Source organism: Exophiala mesophila (genome assembly GCF_000836275.1).
Source record: "Exophiala mesophila strain CBS 40295 unplaced genomic scaffold supercont1.1, whole genome shotgun sequence".
In the NCBI taxonomy this organism is placed as follows: domain Eukaryota; kingdom Fungi; phylum Ascomycota; class Eurotiomycetes; order Chaetothyriales; family Herpotrichiellaceae; genus Exophiala; species Exophiala mesophila.
The window spans coordinates 3,554,724-3,574,591 of NW_015622504.1; the positions used below are offsets into that span (position 1 = coordinate 3,554,724).

At 50.0% G+C, this 19,868-nt stretch overlaps 7 protein-coding genes across 7 annotated transcripts; 4 read left to right on the forward strand and 3 right to left on the reverse strand.

Annotated features, from left to right (window-relative positions):
* The first annotated feature begins 24 nt into the window (after positions 1-24).
* On the forward strand, positions 25-3,375 carry PV10_01138 (uncharacterized protein). The gene is made up of 3 exons (XM_016365307.1): positions 25-388; positions 442-539; positions 860-3,375. Exons 1-3 carry the CDS (start codon positions 236-238, stop codon positions 3,186-3,188), a joined length of 2,580 nt encoding a protein of 859 aa, XP_016228956.1. The 5' UTR covers positions 25-235; the 3' UTR covers positions 3,189-3,375.
* A 582-nt stretch (positions 3,376-3,957) lies between these two features.
* PV10_01139 (uncharacterized protein) lies at positions 3,958-5,425 on the forward strand. Its single transcript, XM_016365308.1, has 2 exons — positions 3,958-4,336; positions 4,383-5,425. The coding sequence occupies exons 1-2, from the start codon at positions 4,303-4,305 to the stop codon at positions 5,303-5,305; spliced, it is 957 nt and encodes a 318-aa protein (XP_016228957.1). The 5' UTR covers positions 3,958-4,302; the 3' UTR covers positions 5,306-5,425.
* Positions 5,426-5,513: 88 nt separating this feature from the next.
* Positions 5,514-8,407, reverse strand: PV10_01140 (uncharacterized protein). The gene is made up of 2 exons (XM_016365309.1): positions 7,901-8,407; positions 5,514-7,788 (listed from the first exon to the last, which is right to left on the reverse strand). Exon 2 carries the CDS (start codon positions 7,357-7,359, stop codon positions 5,587-5,589), a length of 1,773 nt encoding a protein of 590 aa, XP_016228958.1. The 5' UTR covers positions 7,360-7,788; positions 7,901-8,407; the 3' UTR covers positions 5,514-5,586.
* On the reverse strand, positions 8,384-10,442 carry PV10_01141 (uncharacterized protein). The gene has a single exon (XM_016365310.1). It carries the CDS (start codon positions 9,968-9,970, stop codon positions 8,636-8,638), a length of 1,335 nt encoding a protein of 444 aa, XP_016228959.1. The 5' UTR covers positions 9,971-10,442; the 3' UTR covers positions 8,384-8,635.
* Positions 10,443-10,867: 425 nt separating this feature from the next.
* On the forward strand, positions 10,868-12,340 carry PV10_01142 (uncharacterized protein). The gene is made up of 4 exons (XM_016365311.1): positions 10,868-11,180; positions 11,275-11,386; positions 11,444-11,602; positions 11,651-12,340. The coding sequence occupies exons 1-4, from the start codon at positions 11,166-11,168 to the stop codon at positions 11,893-11,895; spliced, it is 531 nt and encodes a 176-aa protein (XP_016228960.1). The 5' UTR covers positions 10,868-11,165; the 3' UTR covers positions 11,896-12,340.
* A 395-nt stretch (positions 12,341-12,735) lies between these two features.
* Positions 12,736-15,065, forward strand: PV10_01143 (uncharacterized protein). Its single transcript, XM_016365312.1, has one exon. The coding sequence runs from the start codon at positions 12,922-12,924 to the stop codon at positions 14,668-14,670; it is 1,749 nt and encodes a 582-aa protein (XP_016228961.1). The 5' UTR covers positions 12,736-12,921; the 3' UTR covers positions 14,671-15,065.
* Positions 15,066-17,075: 2,010 nt separating this feature from the next.
* On the reverse strand, positions 17,076-19,804 carry PV10_01144 (uncharacterized protein). Its single transcript, XM_016365313.1, has 4 exons — positions 19,427-19,804; positions 18,499-19,368; positions 18,128-18,419; positions 17,076-18,076 (listed from the first exon to the last, which is right to left on the reverse strand). The coding sequence occupies exons 1-4, from the start codon at positions 19,489-19,491 to the stop codon at positions 17,897-17,899; spliced, it is 1,407 nt and encodes a 468-aa protein (XP_016228962.1). The 5' UTR covers positions 19,492-19,804; the 3' UTR covers positions 17,076-17,896.
* Between the last annotated feature and the right edge of the window lie 64 nt (positions 19,805-19,868).

Sequence of the window (19,868 nt, forward strand, 5' to 3'; positions counted from 1 at the left end):
ACGTCTGAGCACCTTAAACCCTTGTGTCCTTCACCCTCCATCTGTCTTCCTTTCGCGTAAACTACTTTTCTTCCTCGATCCCTCTCCTTCTGCCTCTTGCACTGCAGAATGAAACATCGAGGACTACCTGACTGACGTTGGCTTGTCTCGTGCAACTCATTCGCACCCTCGGACTGCTCTTCTTCAACTCTTCCTGATCGAGTCTCCTCTGCGGCGTACCCCGTAGCCTTTCATAATGGCTACAAAGCGCAAAGCCGCAGCCATGACTGCGGTCGAGGACGAGGAACCCGTTGATCCCACTGATGAACTTGTCTTTGTCGGGTTGGGAGGATGTCAAGAGGTCGGCAGATCATGTCACATTCTGCAATACAAGGGCAAGACTGTCATGGTATGTCCTTCTGGAAGAGTAATCACACGGACGGCCACTGATCATCCTTATAGCTAGATGCTGGTATGCATACAGGCCGAGAAGGCATGTCCGCTATGCCATACTTTGACGACTTTGATCTCAGTACTGTCGACATCCTCCTCATCAGCCAGTAGGTTCAATCTCTCTTTTGTCTCATGTTGGTTCGTCGTACAAATTGGACATGCCCCATGTCTCTGCCTGCATCAAACACATGTCTTGGGAGACAGAAATTCAAGAGCGAAGGTCTGGTTGGACAATCGGGACGGCACCAAAGGCCGATTTGGTTGAACAAATTTTGTATCTAGAACCCTCATCAATACAATCATGTTCACCAATCCCACCGTCTCCTCTAAGTGCTCCCTCGATCCTGCTGTATCCTGTGCCTTCAGCGTGTTTAGCCGGGCAAACCTCTTTTCCAGTCTGCGTTGCTGACCACCTCTATTCCATTAGCTTCCACCTTGACCATGCTGCCGCCCTACCTTATGTTCTCGCAAAGACCGACTTCCACGGTCGAGTTTTCATGACTCATCCCACTAAAGCAATCTACAAGTGGCTTATCCAAGACTCGGTTCGCGTCAGCAACACATCTTCGACGTCAGACCAAAGGACATCACTTTACACCGAAGCTGATCACATCTCAACCTTGCCTCAAATCGAAACCATTGATTTCTACACGACACATACCGTCTCCGGAGTGAGAATAACACCATACCCGGCGGGCCATGTTCTAGGGGCCGCCATGTTCCTGATCAACATTGCCGGCCTCAACATATTCTTCACAGCAGATTATTCAAGAGAGCAGGACAGGCATCTCATTGCAGCCGAGGTTCCCAATCCAGAGACAGTTGGCAAGATCGATGTTCTGATCACAGAGTCAACATTTGGCATATCAAATGCTCCTCCTCGAGCTGAAAGAGAAAGTGCTTTGCTCAAGTCGGTATCAGGAATCATCAATCGGGGTGGCAAAGTTCTCATGCCAGTGTTTGCTCTTGGTCGTGCCCAAGAGCTCTTGCTCATTCTCGAGGACTACTGGCAGCGGCACCCCGAACTTCAGAAGTATCCAATCTATTACACCGGAAACACGGCTCGAAAATGCATGGTCGTGTATCAGACTTATATTAATGCCATGAACGACAATATCAAACGAATTTTCCGAGAAAGGATGGCAGAGGCAGAGGCAGCTGGAAATGCCAAGGGCGTCAGTGCTGGACCTTGGGACTTTCGATTCGTGCGAAGCTTACGCAACCTCGATCGATTCGACGACGTGGGTGGCTGTGTTATGCTGGCTTCTCCTGGCATGCTTCAATCAGGCATGTCACGGGTTCTCTTAGAAAGATGGGCACCAGATCAACGCAATGGCGTGGTCATGACTGGATACAATGTTGAAGGTACCATGGCCAGGACCATCCTGCACGAACCTGAAATGATTCCAGCCATCATGAGTGGAGGAGGAACAGGGCCGAACCAAGCCATGGGTCGAAAGAGAGACGACGATGCCGCCGTGATGATTCCTCGAAGATGTACAGTGGAAGAGTTCCAGTTTGCTGCACATGTGACAGGAGTGGAGAATGTCGAATTCATTGAACAAGTCGCCGCTCCTCATGTGATTCTGGTTCATGGAGAACGATCTCAGGCTGCACGATTACGATCACGACTGCTGGACCTCAACACAAGACGATTGGCAAACAACCCCAATGCTCACCAGACGAAAGTCTATAGCCCTGAGAATGGGGCGGAGATCAGGATCGCATTTCGCAAGGATAAGGTGGCCAAGGTGGTGGGCAAACTTGCACAAATGACGCTACCAACACCCAACGACGTCGAGGATGGTCGAGTAGTCAGTGGGGTTTTGGTTCAAAATGGATTCAAGCTTAGCCTGATGGCGCCAGAAGACCTTCGAGAATATGCAGGCCTAACAACCACTACCATCGTATGCCGTCAACATATCACACTTGCTGCTGCAGGTGTGGAGTTGATCCGGTGGGCATTAGAAGGCACGTTCGGCAGTATCGAAGAAGTGGGCGTGGTGAAATCAGATAAGGTGGAGAAGGGAAGAAGCAATGGTCCACATGCCGCTGAAACCAATGGACACAAGACTGAAGAGGAAGAAGGGGAAGAGCAAGAAGAAGCAGATGAAGAGATTGCCCTGGAACCGGAGCACACTTTCCTGATCATGGGATGCGTCACATTAAAATGGTCGGGACGGGAAAAGCAGATTGAATTAGAATGGGAAGGAAACACCATGAATGACGGCATAGCAGATGCCGTCATGGCTGTCTTGATGACGGTTGAGAGCAGTCCAGCTGCGGTCAAGTATTCGTCGAGCAAGTCTTCTCACACCCACTCGCACCACCATTCGAACGGCACCAAGGCGCTCAAGAACGACTTCTCTAACGTCTTGCCGGAAGATCGGTTTTCTCGAGTGTGTCTCTTCCTAGAAGAGCAATTCGGAGATGGCGTTGTACCGATCGAGAGACCTCGATTACCACAACAGACCAAGGACAAGTCCGCGAATATTGGCAAAGAAGAGGATACCTCTGAGAATGAGGAAGAAGTGGAAGCCCTGGAAGCAGCGGAACGGGCGCGTCTCGCTGCTCTAGGGATCCCAGTACCGGGCCTTCAAATCAAGGTTGACAAGTATGTTGCTACACTATGGCTGGAGACATTGGAGGTCGAATGCTCATTCCAAGCACTTCGAGATCGAGTCAAGGCTGTGGTGGAACGTGCCGTGGAGACGGTCGCTCCGTTGTGGAGTGTCAGGGAGTCAGTTCGGGCATGAGTGAACCTGGACCTGGACCTGGCAAGGAGTACTCGAGCACGATGTCGAAAACCATGGGACTATGGATGGGGTGAGACCTTGAATACGAGCTCAGAACTGCAGAATGCAGAAAAGACTAGCTACTCAGTAGTTCCTCTGCTTACAATGCTAATGTATCACCAATTGCTTATAAGAAGATCAAATGGAGTCGAATTGAATAAATTGAGCTTCCTGTATTGAAGGAGGATGCTAAATATCAAGAGCGCTTATGGAATCAAGTAGAATTATGGTACAAGGCAAGTGTCCACACCCGAGGACACGTAGAATTCTTCCTGTCATCCTCGTATGACTCAAAGTGGCTTGAGAAGAGGGGGCAATCCATCCGGAAGAGCACCGGACGCCCCGATTCACCCTTAGGCTATCCCAAGTAAGTTGGTCTATGCACAAATATTCGCTTGAGAGACTACCTAAGTTAGTTCTTGAATTGATCAGATATTTGAGAAAACAGTTGAGATGTGGCAAAGACGTAGTAAAGGACATCCATGATATCGTCACGTGTCTTAAAGATTCCTATGATATATTGCGCCTAGAGCGCCAGATGTCCTTCCTATCGTACAAATTATTAGAGGAATGTTGATGTTCTGGACAATGATAGACAAAGGTCTACGGAGTAATAAACCAACTGACAATGCGGGGCAGGGGCAGCCTGAACTCAAAGTCCTTCTATCACACTCCATGCTTTCTCTCTCCCCGCCGAGTTTGACTCTATAGGGTCGATTCGGCGGCACCTGTTTTTCTTAGTCGGATCTTAACATGTCAGGGAACCCTCGGTAAGCACGCGTGGCTCCAACCGAACATGACGAGCAATGCTACTTACTGATCAAAGCATGTCTTCTGGCTTTTATGAGGAGGGATTCAAGATAGCTTAACATGGCAGATGGGCCACTCTCAACCCTTTTTTTTAACCTCTCTGCCTAGCCGTTGGACATTCTGACTCTCTGTTGTGATCTCAATACATATTCTCCATCTTATATCGGCTCTCGGAAATATCATACACCTACGCCGAAACCCTGACTGACTGACAGACTGTCGATCAAGCTTGAAGAGTGTCATCACGTGACCATAGACACCAACCATGTCGACCCATTTAAAGACTGCCATTGTAACTGGTAAGTAGGCTTGTTCCCAAGATCTATACCATCGCTCACATCCCAGGTGGCTGCTCTGGCATCGGCCTTGGTCTTGTCAAGCACCTTCTTGCCAAACCCAATTGGAAGGTCGTCATCGCCGACATCAGACCCGAAGGATATCATGCCATTTCCTCACAGCTTGACACACAACGCCACATATTCGTCGAGACCGATGTAACATCATGGGACCAACAAGCTGCTCTATTCAAAAAGGCCTACGCGTGGTCCGGGAATAACCAGATCGACTTCGTCGCCGCAAATGCAGGGACTTCAGAACGCGACCACATCACCGCAGGCCCATGGGATTTGGATGGCGAACCCCCAAAACCAGATCTATCCTCAGCCGAAGTGAATTTGACGGGCGTCTTCTACGGCGTACGACTCTTTGTTTACTACGCACGCAAGACCAATCGTGACCTCAAAGCCAGTTCAGGAACCGACACTCCACATGCGACATTCAACCCTAAATTGGTTATTACATCTTCCTGCGCTGGTCTGTACCCATTTCCCTTGGCTCCATTGTACAATGCAACCAAGCATGGAGTTCTGGCATTGACGCGGGCGGTCAGCCCGCTGCTGGCCACCGACAATATTGCCGTCAACTGCATTTGTCCAGCATATGTTGACACGGCCATGACACCTTCTGGAGTCACGGCCCTCTGGCCACCGGAATATATCACTCCAATTTCGACAATGTTGCGTGCGTATGACGAGTTGACGGACGAAAGGGGCCGTGTCGATAAATCCGATGGCAAGAGCGATGGCGAGGACGGTGTCGTCAAAGCTGGACAGAGTGTCGAGTGTGTGGTCGATAGGCTCTTCTATAGAAAACCCGTCGACTATGCCGATGAGAGCCAGAAGTTTCTGATTGAAGAAACCTTCAAACCAGACGGTGTCTGGATCCGGGGAATGACACAGGACATGGCTAAGGCGAATGGATCGAAGTAGATGATAAGGCAGTACCCTAGACGAGCAAGAGATATTGCTAGTCCGGCCAGTCAAACGATTGAAGCTTAGGCCCATAGCGTGTCGTTAATTCGAAAGACCTTATCAGCCCGTAAATGAAGCAGATTCAATCAATATCACTTTGGGAACAATATTGCTTGCACAATTTACAATCTGTGGACATTTTCATTCTCTTGGGACACCGTAACGTCCATTACTACCCATGTGTTACCTTCGTACCTGGAAAACTGGCCTCCCAAGATCCCATCACTGTGACTAGTCTTCTATTTGCCACCATAATACCATTGCACATCCTCTCCTTCCTTCAGTCCCGCGCCATACGCGTCAGACCAGCCAGTGGCTTGGGAGCCCATCCTGGATGACGCTGTGTCTCCATACGGAGTGCATTTGTGATGTGCTCTTGAACTCGATGCTGCATCTCGGTGCTTCCGACTGTGCACGTCATTGCTTCTTGAAGCCTTGAGCCGAGGTGCAGCTGAACGTCTGGACTCTTCAGAGTTGCAATCATAGCTATCCTTTCGCGACATTTGATGCTGCTTCGATGCTTTCTGCTCCTTGCACCGTGACTGTTCTCGAGATTTACCGTTCCTGACCGGTCTAAGACCAGTTGGAGTCAGTGCTTCGACAGATTCTGGCGAGATGGTGTTGCTGGACGGATACAAGATGGAGGTTCCTACGGTGTCCTGGCTGCGGCCATGATGAATACGACGGCGAGAAGAGCCGGGTCCGTGTGGGCTCAGGTCTCGTTCCAGCTGTTCAAACTCTTTTAAAAAGTTTTCTGTCAATGCGACACTATCCTGTCGGTGCCGATTCGTCGAGGTCTCTCGATGGGCTGAGAGCGGCTTTGAATGTGAGACTTTGAATGTTGGCTTTGTAGTTGGGCTCAAGTTGTTGGAGGAAAGCTGTGTGCGATGACTATCTTTGCGACCACCGTACGAAACGTCTTTGAAAGCTGGCGCTTCTCGGCCAGTGGAAAATGGCGAATGATCCACCAGTTTCAGGTAGGAGTCGGCAGTATTCCCCCCCTGTACTCTAATAGGCGGATAGCAAGGACCGTAGCTCGATCCAGATCTCGTGCTCGTAGCAGCAGTTCGATCAGATCGAGCATCCCTCGAGCTGCTCGGTTGGCGTGAGTAGCAGGTAGAAGATGGAGCAGCAGATGGAGGAACTGGCTTGCCACTTTCTGCATACTTGCGCTCGAAGTCACTATGCGAAGATGGCTTCGACTTTCGTGCTTGGCCCCCGGTGGATGACACGATGGATCCGTTGCTATCGACGATGGTTGAAGCTGGATGAGAACTTGAGGTTTGCTTGCCCGGAACGCCAGAGCGAAGATCCACGCCCGATGGGTGAGCATTCCCGTCGAAGCCGGAGGCATATTGACTTCCAAAGACGACACTATCCCACGCGGTAGCTTTAGAGACGACAGTGGACGCAGGGTTCACATAAGTGGCAGCATGAGGATAGATTCTCGATGCCCCCTTTTTCCATTGCGCACGCGGGTTGGAAAAAGTACTTCCTTGGTCGTTGTCGACACGAGGTTGCTGATTTGGTCCGGAACTGGCGTTCTGAGCGTCGTCATCGTTGACTGTTGGCATAGGAAGAACAAGCGAGCTTTTCAGAGCAGCGTAGGAGTCGATCGCGGAAAGAGCATCGTCCGAGATGTGCTCTTGAAATTCAGAAGCAGGGACATGTATACTCCTAGACTTCTTTGAAGCCACGATATCTTCACCTTGATCTGCAAAAGAGTCGGGCAGGTCGTGCCCTGAAGATTGCACGGCTGGAGCTTGTTCCTCCTTGCTGGGACCAGCTTCTGCCTTTTCCATCTTTTTCTTAATGTGAATTCTGGCTCGCAATCGCTTGAACTCTACCGACCGCCGGTCATTGATCTCGATTTGGTCGGTGATTTTAACGCGCTGGCCGGTTGATCTTTCCACAGAGGACAACATGGTCTCGATCCAAGTCATGACCCATTTGAGCAACGGGGGGTCACCATATTTTGCCACATACTTGCTTGTTGCTCGTGATTTGATCATGCACCGAAGATCGAGCAGGATTTCGAGATTTCCAGAGATCCGAGACAAGATGCAAGCATCACAATGGTTAGCCTGATAGTCCCATTTGACCCAATTAGGCGAAATGCGAAAAGTCTCTGCAAAGTTTTCGGGCTCTAACCACAGAGCGTGCAACTCCCGAAGTCTCCAGATACGGTCCAACTGATCGCCCTGGAGGAGCTTGGAATGTGCGACGAGATTATTCAAGCGGAAGCCCACCTCAAGCTGGATATTGTGCAATATGACATCGGCGACGCATCGATTGATGCCATTGTGCCATTGACAAGTATCGATTCGAGACGGGCATAGAAGTCTGATCAGGCGACCTGGCCCTCTCAGCCTACAAGGCAAAGCTTTGATGTCGCTCTTGATACGAGTTTCGGCATCCTGATGATTCTCTCTGGGACGGAACTGGAGAACATTAGCTAATTTCCGAATTTCTTTCTCAGGAATGTCTCGTAATCGATACGTGATCCGCATTTTGATAACGGCCGGTATCAGGAAAGGAATCAGTCAGACTCACCAGTGGTACATCAAGCGAGCTAGGTTAGGCTTGTTTGATGGTAGAGGTTTGATAAGAAAGCTCTAAACCCACTACACAAATAGTGATTTGACCTGTCGACAAGCGTCGAATTTCACTAACCATTCAGAATTGTGGTGCTAGGATTGAAGGATGTCAGAGAAGGTGTGATGGCAGATTTGTAGAAAACATATCATCATTGTTGCTCCCAAGAAGCACAACAAAGCATACAGCGCAAGGAACAATAGTGTTGGCCACGTAACAATGAAAAGCCTTCTATGGTCCAGTCGAATCAAAACAAGAAAATGTCCAGGGGTGAATGGATCTTTGTATGCTGGCACAAAACCAGAACCACGAAGCCACGCCGAATGCTTTGCAAAACGATTGACCAGACAAGCGTCGTTAGACTGCATGCCTGCGTCGTGGATTGTGGTTGCATATGATATCAAACATGGACGTTGGTGAACACTGGGGATGACAGTCGAGTTCGACGGGTATAAGAAAATCGTATGCAATTAACTAATTAAAACTTGTCGTCTTGGTGCCTGCCCTTTCCTATTTATACACATTAATTCACTGATAAGGCACATAAGCCTTTGCTGAGCCTCATAATACCAAACGCTTGTATGATGGCCGTTTCGCCTGGATAGAAAAGTCGAGGATATAGCACGTGATATCTTTTATTGGTCATGATGCGGTGGATTGACCGAGGGAACTGAGGTTTGAAGCCCTGGTCGGTCAATGTGCCCCATCAGCATGGAGGATGGCATGACTTCTACCATGAAGGCTGCCAGACACTCTGTCAGAGATGGATTTGGGGTCAAACCCACTTGGCTTCCTCCTGGAACTCCTCCTTGGGGTCTGTTTAACTTCTTGCTCTTCAAGAATCTCCTCCTTGATGACCCTTATTCCGCCATTTTCTTTGTCATCTAGGACCTGCCTTTGACTTGCAACAGCCTGCTGTCTCGCTTTGGTTGCTTCAATGGGCATTGAGCTGATCATTGAAGACGAAGCTGCGGCATCTGCATCGACTTTCCTTTGTGCAGCTTGTCGGTCGCGCTGATACCGGGCCGAAACATCCCCACCAGCCCAAGCTGTGTTCAAAAAACGGTCCCAGAAGGTGAAGAATGGCTGGGAGAAGTTTGTTTTGATGCCCCAACTTTGGTGGTGAATATCATGATAGGCAGCATTGTTGGAAGTAATTCGTTGAAGGGGATCCCAGGGAAATTCATAGCCGCAGTGATCGTCCACAGTCTTGATTGTGGAGCAAGTGAAGAACCACATGCCTTGACGAACAGTCATTCCAGTTACAAGATAGGCGAGGCCAGTACCCAGCGTGTCCAACATGAATCCTTCCAGAGGATGATTGTATAGGGCCCCGAATGCGTAGGGCACGTAGAGTCGATGATGGCGAGAGTGAAGGGTGGTGTACAGAAACTTGTTCATGTGCATTCCACGGTGCAGAAAGTATTGCCAGGTGTCGACAATAAGGATGGCAATGACGAACTGCACAAAAGGAATCACGGCCCAATAGATGACTTTTGCCACAAGATGCTCCCAGGGAGTAAAGGCTTGAGTTGGGAATGGGCCTCCTGATACAATGACTGACAGCTGGGGGTAATTGGAGGCAAGCTTGCTTCCCAGAGCAACTGAGTCTACGCCCAAGAGGGCAATAAAGGTAGGAAGGGAAACGCGCATGGTTCGAAGACGTTGTGCCCAGACCGCAATGTCGTATTCTTCTTTACCAACAGTTTCAACGGGATCAAAATAAGCGAGGCCGAGGCCGAAGACAGTTTGAATCAATTGTTGAATGAGGACATCTCTTACAACTTCGTATCTGGTGACATGATTTCGCTTGAGGATTTCGGCTGGCGTGTGTAGTCTGTACTGGGGGAACAGATCGTATGTGTCGAGAAGGTGGAAGAAAAGCGAGACGACCCAGTAGGCAATAATAGGGGCGAGCAGTTGCAGAACAGGATCTGGAATTCCAGAGATCAAATCAGGTCGTGGTGACAGGGTGTATGAAGGCAGCTGCGGCAAGCTCTGGCTCTGAGTGGTGGTGATATTCGCCATTGTGAAACCATGCACTATGGACCCGAAGGAGATCAGAGGAGGTTGTTGAACTAGACAGAAGTTGCGACAATAAGAGGGCTGGTTGAGAGTAATGTGGAAAGGTTCGGAGGCTCCGGATGTTGATGAGGTGACAGACGCAGCAAATGACTGGGGGCAAGAGTTTGCGACGCAGGGTCCTGCAGAAAGGATGCTGATAAGGGGAAGAAACTGGGGGAGTCGACACAAATGAGAAAGAGCAGTTGTATAGTTGGAATGGAAAAGAGAGTAAAAGACTGTGGGGGAGAGAGAAGATGAAGGAGAGGGTGTTGAAATGGATTTGCTGGAGATGATGAGGAAGGGCGATGAGTAGAATGCGTGAATTTGCCACTACTGGGCGTGGAGTTGAGTGATGAATGTGAGTTCAGTGCCAGGATGTCGCGCTGTGCCTGTGCCAACTCGGCCGAGGAGGGCAAGGAGCGAGCAGAGCACCACACGGGGTTCGAATAATAAACACGAGAGAGTTCCACCTAGCCACCCCTAATAAGATTCGGCTCTCCAGGGAGCAAATAGGCTTGCTAGGCGCCTAGCCAGGTTCCTCCAAGGCTATTTCCGATGTCGCCGTAGTGAGTGATTTGATCCACCTCTTTTCCAGTATAGGCACATTCTACGAATACGATTACACGTGAGAGAAAGGACAAACATATGGTAGCTGGAGCGAGAGACAAGATCTCCTGACGAGCGAGAGGCATCCACTACTGCGTCTGGTGGAACTGCTGTCGGATTCTGTCACTCCATCTTTCTAATTCAGATCACAACACATGGACCATGGACCCTTGACTCTTGTAACTACTGTGGTCCAGTCAGTCACGGGATGTGCCAAGCCTATGCATGGGCCCCTCGGGCTTCTAGTACCAGAGTCTCGGCTTGCCTTCTCGAATAGGATCGATGGAGAATTTTTGCTGGTGCAACGTGAGAATCATGGACATGTTCTGGACTAGTCCTTTTTTATGCTCTAACAACCAGTGATCCCACTGACAGGACTCTTCAGTAGTAGTGCCCATTTGCCCCTCCCACTTCCTCAAAGAATATCCCCAGTCTTTGCCTGCGCTTTTGAACTCTGCGAGAATCTTTTTCTCGTTCATTTACAAACTCATCAATCTTGTCGCCCATTGGCATCCTTTTTCAAGTTTTTTCCGTGCCACCCAAATCCTTCACTATGATTATCTACCGGGTAAGACACATAATTCCACCGCCCCTCAATATTCCTGAAAGCCGGCCCTTAAACGAGATCTGCTCGACCACGGACTGATAATGTTTGTTCTTAGGATATCCTGACTGGTGACGAGATCGTCTCAGACACCTCCAAAATCATCGATGCCGGAAATGGCTTGTGGGAGGTTGACGGCCAGATGATCAAGAAGGGTGCTGATAACTTTGGTGGGGTTTTCTTTTGGTCGGTTGGAAAGGGTACCTTGGACTAAGACTTGCACACAGTTCTTGATGGCGCGAATCCATCCGCAGAAGGCGAAGACGCTGATGAAGGTGGCGACGATGCCGGTGACAACGCCCCCGTTCTCGATCTGGCGGATCAATTCAGACTGCAAAAGCTCGAGGGTGGTATGTCCAAGAAGTCATATCAATCCGAATTGAAGAGTAAGTGTTGGATGCCCCGGTGACAATCAAATTCTAACGTGAGGATAGAATACATGAAGGCTTTGGTCGAGAAGCTCAAGGAGCTTGGAAAGTCCGAGGAAGAGATCAAGAAGTTCCAGTCAGAGGCACCAGCAGCAGCCAAGAAGATTCTTGGTAACTGGGAAAACTACGACATCTACCAAGGAGAGTCCATGGCTGAGAACGGCATGTATGTGTTGGTTGATTTCCGCGAGGACGGCATGACCCCTTATGCCACCATCTGGAGGGCTGGTTTGGAAGAATACAAGGTGTAAAGCATCCTTTGGACTACACTGGATGTGATGAGCAGCTTCCGAGGGAGAAGCATGACCTCACGAAGCAAATGCGAACAATACCGACACACCATGGACCTGAATCTATGGAGAGTGGTTGAGGTACCAGAGGCTGGGCTGATCCGAGGCATTCTGTGCATAGAAAAGAATCAATCCTCCTTGGATGGAGCAGGAATAGATGCATGATGAATGAGAGTTCTACTGGATCAAGCCATTACCATCTCGCAGAACTAACCGTTGATTTCCTTCTGCTGGTGATTTTATCTAGCATCAGGTCTTGGTGTAAGTGGCAATGGTACTCGTAGTGCTGTCGCCCACAATTGCAGCACTCGCTCGTGGCAATTGGTCCCACTTGCTTTTCGGCCCGCCTACCCATCTCTAGCCTTTCCCTTAACAAATAACCGCTGACCCCGCCGTTGGGGCTCAGTCAATAGGGCCTAGCCACCTACTCCGGAGGATGAGACTAGCTGACTGGACTGACCACATGCGAATGCTGATGTTGAAGAACTTCCATCTTTTCAGAGCATGGTTAGGACACTCTCTCAAGAAAGAACATAACGCATCGCTGGCAACGAGGCCATACCAAAGCCGACTCGAAGAAGCAACACGTACTAGAACTGCTTTTGTTGTTTGAGAGTGCCACTGGTGAGTACCTTGCCTATTAACTTCGCCTGTTCAAGCCCCCCCAAGAACAAAGTTTGGGTGCGCAGGGTGCAACCAATAATTCTCAGCCTCTAAGGCTCCAGCTTTTCTCCCAGTGTTCGACATATGCTTTTTGCATTTGCACCACAGCGCAGGTAAATAACACCACCACCACCAACTCACTCATTCACTCCAAGTCGTCATCCTCAACTCACTTCTGCACTCTCCTTCATCAATGTCGAGTATCTCAACAACGCTGCAATTTACTCATCACCACTCACTGTTCATGATACCAACACCGCGCACTTCTTCCTGTTATGGATATCTTTCGCTTATGACTGTTTAATCAACCAACCTGCGCCCACCATGGCCCCAGTTCTTCAATCTATCGTTGTGCTTCTTTCCCTAGTCTCCCCATCAATCTGTGTTTCTCTTCCAACACCTGAATCCACCGAAGTCTCACACCACCCTCGACATGCTCCTCACTTTTCCGACGATAGACCGATTGGTGTCTTTCGCAGGCTCCGAAATGCTGTGATTGAGAAGATCTGGTCGCTACCTCCCAAATCCTCCCACCCACCATCCTCAGTACATCTCTCCAATGCGCCTCAGCACTTTCGCACTCGATACGGCAATGATGTCGTGCTGCGCTTTCGAATCAGATCTGCAGACGAGGCCAAAACCCTTGCCGACGCCGCTGCCATCTTGTTGCTGGATGTCTGGGAAGGGACCGACGAGTGGGTCGATATTAGAGTTGCCAAAGATATGCTCCCCTCGCTGATGGGACTTCTGCCATCCTCTCTACACGACTCATATACCCCTCTTATGCACGACCTCGCTCAAGCTGTTTTCGACACATATCCAACCTCCTCCTCGACATCTGAACATGATCAAGCCTGGGTTTCACCAGTTCCTACTCACAGTTGGAAATCAACCTCAGGCCCTCCTCAAGATCTTTTCTTTCACGACTATCAACCCCTATCAGTCCTGTACCCGTGGCTGCGTCTGATTGCCTCTTTATTCCCCACCCATGCCGAGCTGATCAGTATCGGCAAGTCAGCAGAAGGCCGTGACATCCCTGCCTTGCGAATAGGCACACAAAAGGACTATATTCCTCAGGGCGACCACGACTCGCGACAAACCCTCGTCATCTCGGGTGGCTCACATGCGCGGGAATGGATCTCGGTCTCGACCACCTCATATATTGCCTATAGCCTGGTGACACGCTATGGCCATCGATACCCTCATGTCACCAAATTGCTCGATCATTTTGACTTGGTGTTTATTCCTGCTCTGAACCCCGATGGCTACGAGTACACTTGGACCACCGACAGACTCTGGCGAAAGAACAGACAGTCTACAGACATCCCCTTCTGCCCTGGGATCGACATTGATAGGTCTTTCGACTTTGGTTGGGACGGCCACACCGGCCGCGACAATGCTTGCAGTGATGATTATGCGGGCACCGGCCCGCTTGGCGCTGTCGAAGCACGAATACTGTCAGACTGGGCTCGCAATCAAACAGAAAACAACAATGTCACTTTTGTGGCATACCTCGACCTCCACTCGTACTCGCAAGAGGTGCTGTACCCGTATAGTTACACGTGCGATGTGCAACCTCCCAATCTCGAGGATCTCGAGGAGGTGGCCATAGGTCTGGCCAAATCCTTCCGCCTCACCAACGGCCACTACTATGGCGTTGAAAGCGCGTGTGAAGGGAGCATTACCTTTAAAGACAAGGCCACGAGCAAGAGAATGCAGGGCGAACAAGGCGGATCCGCGTTGGATTTCTTCTACCATGATCTCCAAACCAAGTTCGCCTACCAAATCAAACTCCGGGATACCGGAACGTATGGATTCTTACTACCAAGGTCCCATATCGTTCCTACCGGAGAAGAGGCCTATGAAGCTGTCCTTGGACTGGGAAGATGGCTTCTGGGAAATCATGGTATTGAAAAATTTGACGACTTGAACGAGGTATGGGGAACTGAAGAGGCCGGTATGAAGGATCAAGAGCAGGGAATAGTTTCCCAAGATCCAGTTGATGTTTATGACAAGGAGGACGAAGATATCGATCCTCCTTCTTTTGAATTGCGGAGGCGGCGACGGCGCTGAAAAATAAGGCAAATAGGTCACCAACCCACCCTTTGCATCGACTTGTGCGTTGTCCGTTGGACGCTGAGAATCCTGTCGGTCTTTGTACATTTACTCATGTCCAGTTTTATGGAATCGCTTCAAATGTAGAGCCACATTGAATATAGCATTTAGTAATGGGTGCAGAGCTGTGGTTCGCCCTTTCGACCAAAGGGCCTTCGCAGTGAAGAACAGATGTCAACATTGAACTCTTAGGCAGGCCGAATCGAGTCTGGGATGATGCGCAGAAGGAGTTGGCTGGTACGGCGCAGTCTGTTCCCGACTTGACCTACGTACGAGTACATACCATACGTAGATGGTGATCAAGCCGGATTCTCATCAGCCTTGATTGAGTTATATCCCTACCATCAGAAGGCATTGATGATTTGGTCATGTGTCAACATATCATGTCATTTCGATGTCATTTCGTGGTTCGTCGTGAGGAATCAATGTTTCCTTCCCTGTTTCCAAGGGTTGTTTGCCCTGCATGCCTCAAAAGGTCCAGTGCCCATCACAGTAGCAATCCATTTCCAGCCGCTTGCAGTCGAGGCCCGAGAGATTGCGTTGGTTGGGGCTGATGAAGGTCCTGACTAGCAGCTAACCATCTCCAATCGGAAGACAAAAACCCAGGCCTTCGCTTTGCCTTGGGAGGTGGGAAGAGAGACATGATGGTCTGCATCACACTGCTGTAAGTACCCCTGCTGCTGCAGCCACAGCAGGCCAAACTTGCACCCTGGTTCTGATTATGTATCGCGAGCACATATGCAGCGTCGAGAGCAGTTCATCCTGCCATTCACCAGTTCGCTTGGTATACCTGATCCTAGTTGCTAGGATGGAATTCCCGGGCAAGAGAGCAACGCCTTTGTCAGGTTAGAGGTTGAAGGGAAAGACGTTATGCACCACCTTGCAGTCGTCCAATGTTCCCTGATCTTGCCATTGGTCTCAGACCTTTGTACTCTCAGCTGCCGTCGGACCCCGGCTTTGGAAGGTCGTATTTTGGTCGGTCTCAGTCGCCATCAAAGATAATGCCGCGATTTTGTGCAGCCAAAGCTCAAGAACAAGCATTCTTGAGCCGCTGTTGCCCTGCAGCAGACTAGGTAAAGCCACCCTGCAATTGATGAACCGCAGAAAGGATCAAGTGCTCCAGCACTCCTACCGCCCGTTTCCTTCTCACCTTTGCCGACTCGTGCTCGTATATGCAGGCAGGCAGGATGGGCCTGGCGCATGCCCGACAAGCACATCGTTTGCGTGAACTCCGTCACCAGAGAGGTATCTGAACTGCAAGTCACAAGCGATAGTTGACATTTGATCCTCAACATGATGACCACGAGAAAGTTGCTCTGAAACGAGGATTCAAATTGTCGCTCTTAGCTTCTACCACCAAGAAGCCACATGCGCGTCGAGCCAATAGATGATAGACCAATATATCCACCAGCAGACTCCTCTCTTCTCCTCCCTGGCCCATTTCGTGGCGGCTTGCGCCTGTTCCTTCTGGCCGTGAGCAGTACCCCGGCGACCTCAACCTCCCCGCTATGCAATCAACCATGACCCTCGGCCCCTGGACATATCTTGGCTTATGTGCCGGGCGACCTTGATGCGCAGACGTCATGTTGTGTAACCTGCCACGGCAGATACGAACCGTCGCAATAGTTTTTACAGAAACGGTCTGCTGCAGATGACAGGCTCACGGCGTGGGGAGGGGGCGTGGGAGTTTGATGGACGCCAACCCAGACAATATTACCTTGGCGTTGATCGATCCCTCGATCCCTCGTGGGTCACCAGTAGAAATGGCTAGTAACTTGTAACTAGGTCTTGCTGACGGTCAAACGTGTTTACCCGCATGAAACATTGCAACAAAGGATGGCGAGAACATTTGCTACTCATAGGCCAGTCCAGATTTTAAGAGGATGTGCCAGGGACGAAACGACAACGGTAAAGTGTTTCTCTTCTCGCGTCCAGCTCCGTACTTTCCTCCTACCTTGGTTATTGTTTCCATACGTGGGATGGCATCTTCCCGTTGCTGCTTACCTCATTTATCGAGCTCGTCCTTTTTTCAAGGTCGTCAAAATCGTCTTCCACCTTCGTTCCTATGCCCACACGTGTGCATAAATGTACATCACTGTACTCTGCTCATCCCAAGCTCCGCTCACGCCACTTGCAGTTGGCCATGCATACACTTCTTATAGAAATTCGTGTTGTGTATTGTGTGTGGGCCATATGGCCCCATGACTTTGGCTTTTCCGCCCACCATGACATGTGTCACACGATTTGAGTTTGACATGATGATCGCCATACACGTGCCACAGAAAACAAACTACACCGTAAAGAGACAGCATCATCCTCACGGACCTAAGTCTTTAGAACACAGGAAAAATTAAATCGTCAGGTTGGAGAGAAAAGCAGTAACATTCTTTTGTTTTTGAAGATCCATATCAGTCCACCGCCCAGTGTTTGAACGTCGTTTCCCTTCCCATTTTAAGCCATGCAAAAGAGAGGAGACGTCTGTGCCTGGTTCAGTCGAGTATCCCTCCCTCCCATCTCTCAAATACCGCTCTGTACGAGGAAGCTAGTAAGTTGATCGACCCGCCATGTCTCCAGTCAAGAGGAGAGTCGGCGCAGTGTCTTCAGCTTCTTTCTCTAGCCCATAAAGTTCCCACGTCATCAATCCCAACGTCATAAAAGAAACCCGTTTCCTCCAGACCCTGGTTTCTACTGAGAAAAAAACGCTCGCGCAAGCCTCATCGTATCATCGTCTCATAATCGTAGTAGATCCGGTAAGCCCTCGCTCGCTATGTGCAAATTCATCCAAGCTCCGCTTTTGCAATGCATGTTGCGATAAGAAAAGAAAAGTCCTCCCGTGTGAATTGAAACGCCAGCAATAAAACGGCGAAAGTGTCCATGTGGACAAAGACGATCTGTCTCTAAACGAGCAAAAATGTCGACGAGGCTCGATGGCTTCCTGGAGCGTGTGAGATGCTAAATCTCGAGCTCGCAAGAGCCTTGACAAAGCAAAACTGCCTCCCAATTATTCACAGGTGACCTGTTTGTATCCGTGTTCGAGAGCTGCCGGTATATTTTGGGTTTGGCTGGGATGTTCTCTCGAAGGGCGGAAGATTAAATCTTGACAGCAAACTACCAACGGGCAAGTGGCGAGCAACTGAAGCGACCTTGAGATGGGTGTGGAGGTTCGAGTTCTGCTATCAAAGCCCTATGCAGGTAGCGCTTGAGATCGTTTCAAGTCATAAGCGTAAAACTTAGTGTCATCATGAAGCAAGTGTTTCTCGTTCAACTTTTCGTTAGTGGGCATGTGAGCTCCTGGTGACTTTTTCTGCTTGATCATTCTGCCAGAGTCGCTTGCATCAGCGTTGGCTCTGCTGCCCCAGGTGGTCTAAAGAAGGTTAGCTTTCACATCAATGGCTCCTCGACGCGATAGGCTTACCTCGCTCAGCGTGACCACAGCATAGTACTTGATTCCACCATGGAACCAGCCGAAAAGGACCGAAACCGGCCACAAAAAACCGTCGACTGGATACCGGGCGAAATGAGGAACTAATTTGATGAACTTGGAAAAGGTCATCCAAAGGGCGAAAGCGTACATTATTTTGTTGGCATCGTCCGTTGGCCACTCCGTAACACCTTGGTAGAGAAATAGCCATAACAAGGCGTCTCCGACGAGGGCGGGAGGTGCAGGTGTTGTTAGGTGAACGGCGTAGGTGCTCCAAGGTTGACGACTGGAGAAGGGATCAGCGCCAAGATCGATAAGACCGGGGTACAAGGTGGGGGTAAACAAATCAAGGTGAAGAAACTTACTACCAGATGTAGCGTTCAGTCCACAAGCTCGTCATGTTGCTGCGCCAGTTGCTGCGTGCCCATCGCAGGCACTGCAACAGAAATTTCGGGTTGTCCTCCAAGGTGGTCTGGACTTCGCATTTGGGATGATACTGAATGTATGTAGAGTGACCGTGAGAGACCATCCACCGGGTGAGAAAGTTATCATCGTCGGCATTGAGTTGATACTGTCCAAACCACCAACGCTCATTTGTGAAGCCATTGGTGAACTGGACGTCTTGTAGAATGCTGGTTCGGTAGGCACATGTTCGGCCGGAGAGGCATGGAACCCCACCATCCAAGTGGGTGGTGGCAGCGCAGTCAAAGTTTCGACGTTCCAGATACAAGGCACCCAGAAACCCGTAAATGCGTTGCGTAAATGTGGGGTTTTCAGCCCTTCTCAGTCGTTGGCATGTCACAACGCCGCCGTATTTGTCGTCTTCGAACGGGGCCAAGATCCATTTCAGCGTCTCAATAGGCCAGGTCACATCATCATCGGCAAAGACAATGATCTTAGTAGTAACTTCGGGTATAGCTCTGGCCATCTGGCGTCTTTTGTTGGCTTGTTTGACTGACATGCACCGAATTCGGCCGTATCGAGCCGCCGGCATCCTGGACATGGTTCTTTTGGCCTTGGGGAGGTTCTCATCGATGGTCACAAGAATAATCTCCTTAGGCTCGTTGGCGAGGATGGAGGCGATGGTACGTTCCAATTCATCTCCTTCTCCGTCAAGAGTTGGTAGAATGACGGTGACATCTTTGGGGAAGAGCGTGGGGTTGTCTGGTATGGGGATTGGCTTGAAGGTCCAGAAGGCCCATAGGTTGACCACCAGGCGGACATATCGCCACAAACTGTTGGAGAATGAGCTGAGGAAACAATGAGAGATTCGGGTCAAGAGTTTGGACTTACAAGTAGACGATGAACATTCGAAACCACGTGCTTGGCTCGAAGGAAGGCCACCAGGACACTGCCATGATGAGCACGGGAATCGAACGTTTGTGTGTACAACAACGACAAGCAAAGGATAACGACTGAAAGAGTGGTGTAACCACTCAGAAGTGAGGCTGCAAACAAACGCAAGGGGAAGAGGGCGAATATGGCTAACGGCAGGACATTGGGGAGGATGAGGAGGGGAGGGACAAGAGACGGAAGTCGAGATGGTCCTGGGCGAGTGATGTTGAAATATGGGGGAAGGTGGAACTCCAAGAATGGACTGATGGAAGTGACGCCCGTGAAATTTTGGCCAAAACGGACGGCGAGGTGGCATGCCAAATCGGCATGAGCGTGGATGTGGACGAGCGATAGCAAGGGACCAGAGACGAGCGACCAGGGCAGGGCGTTTTCGGCTTCA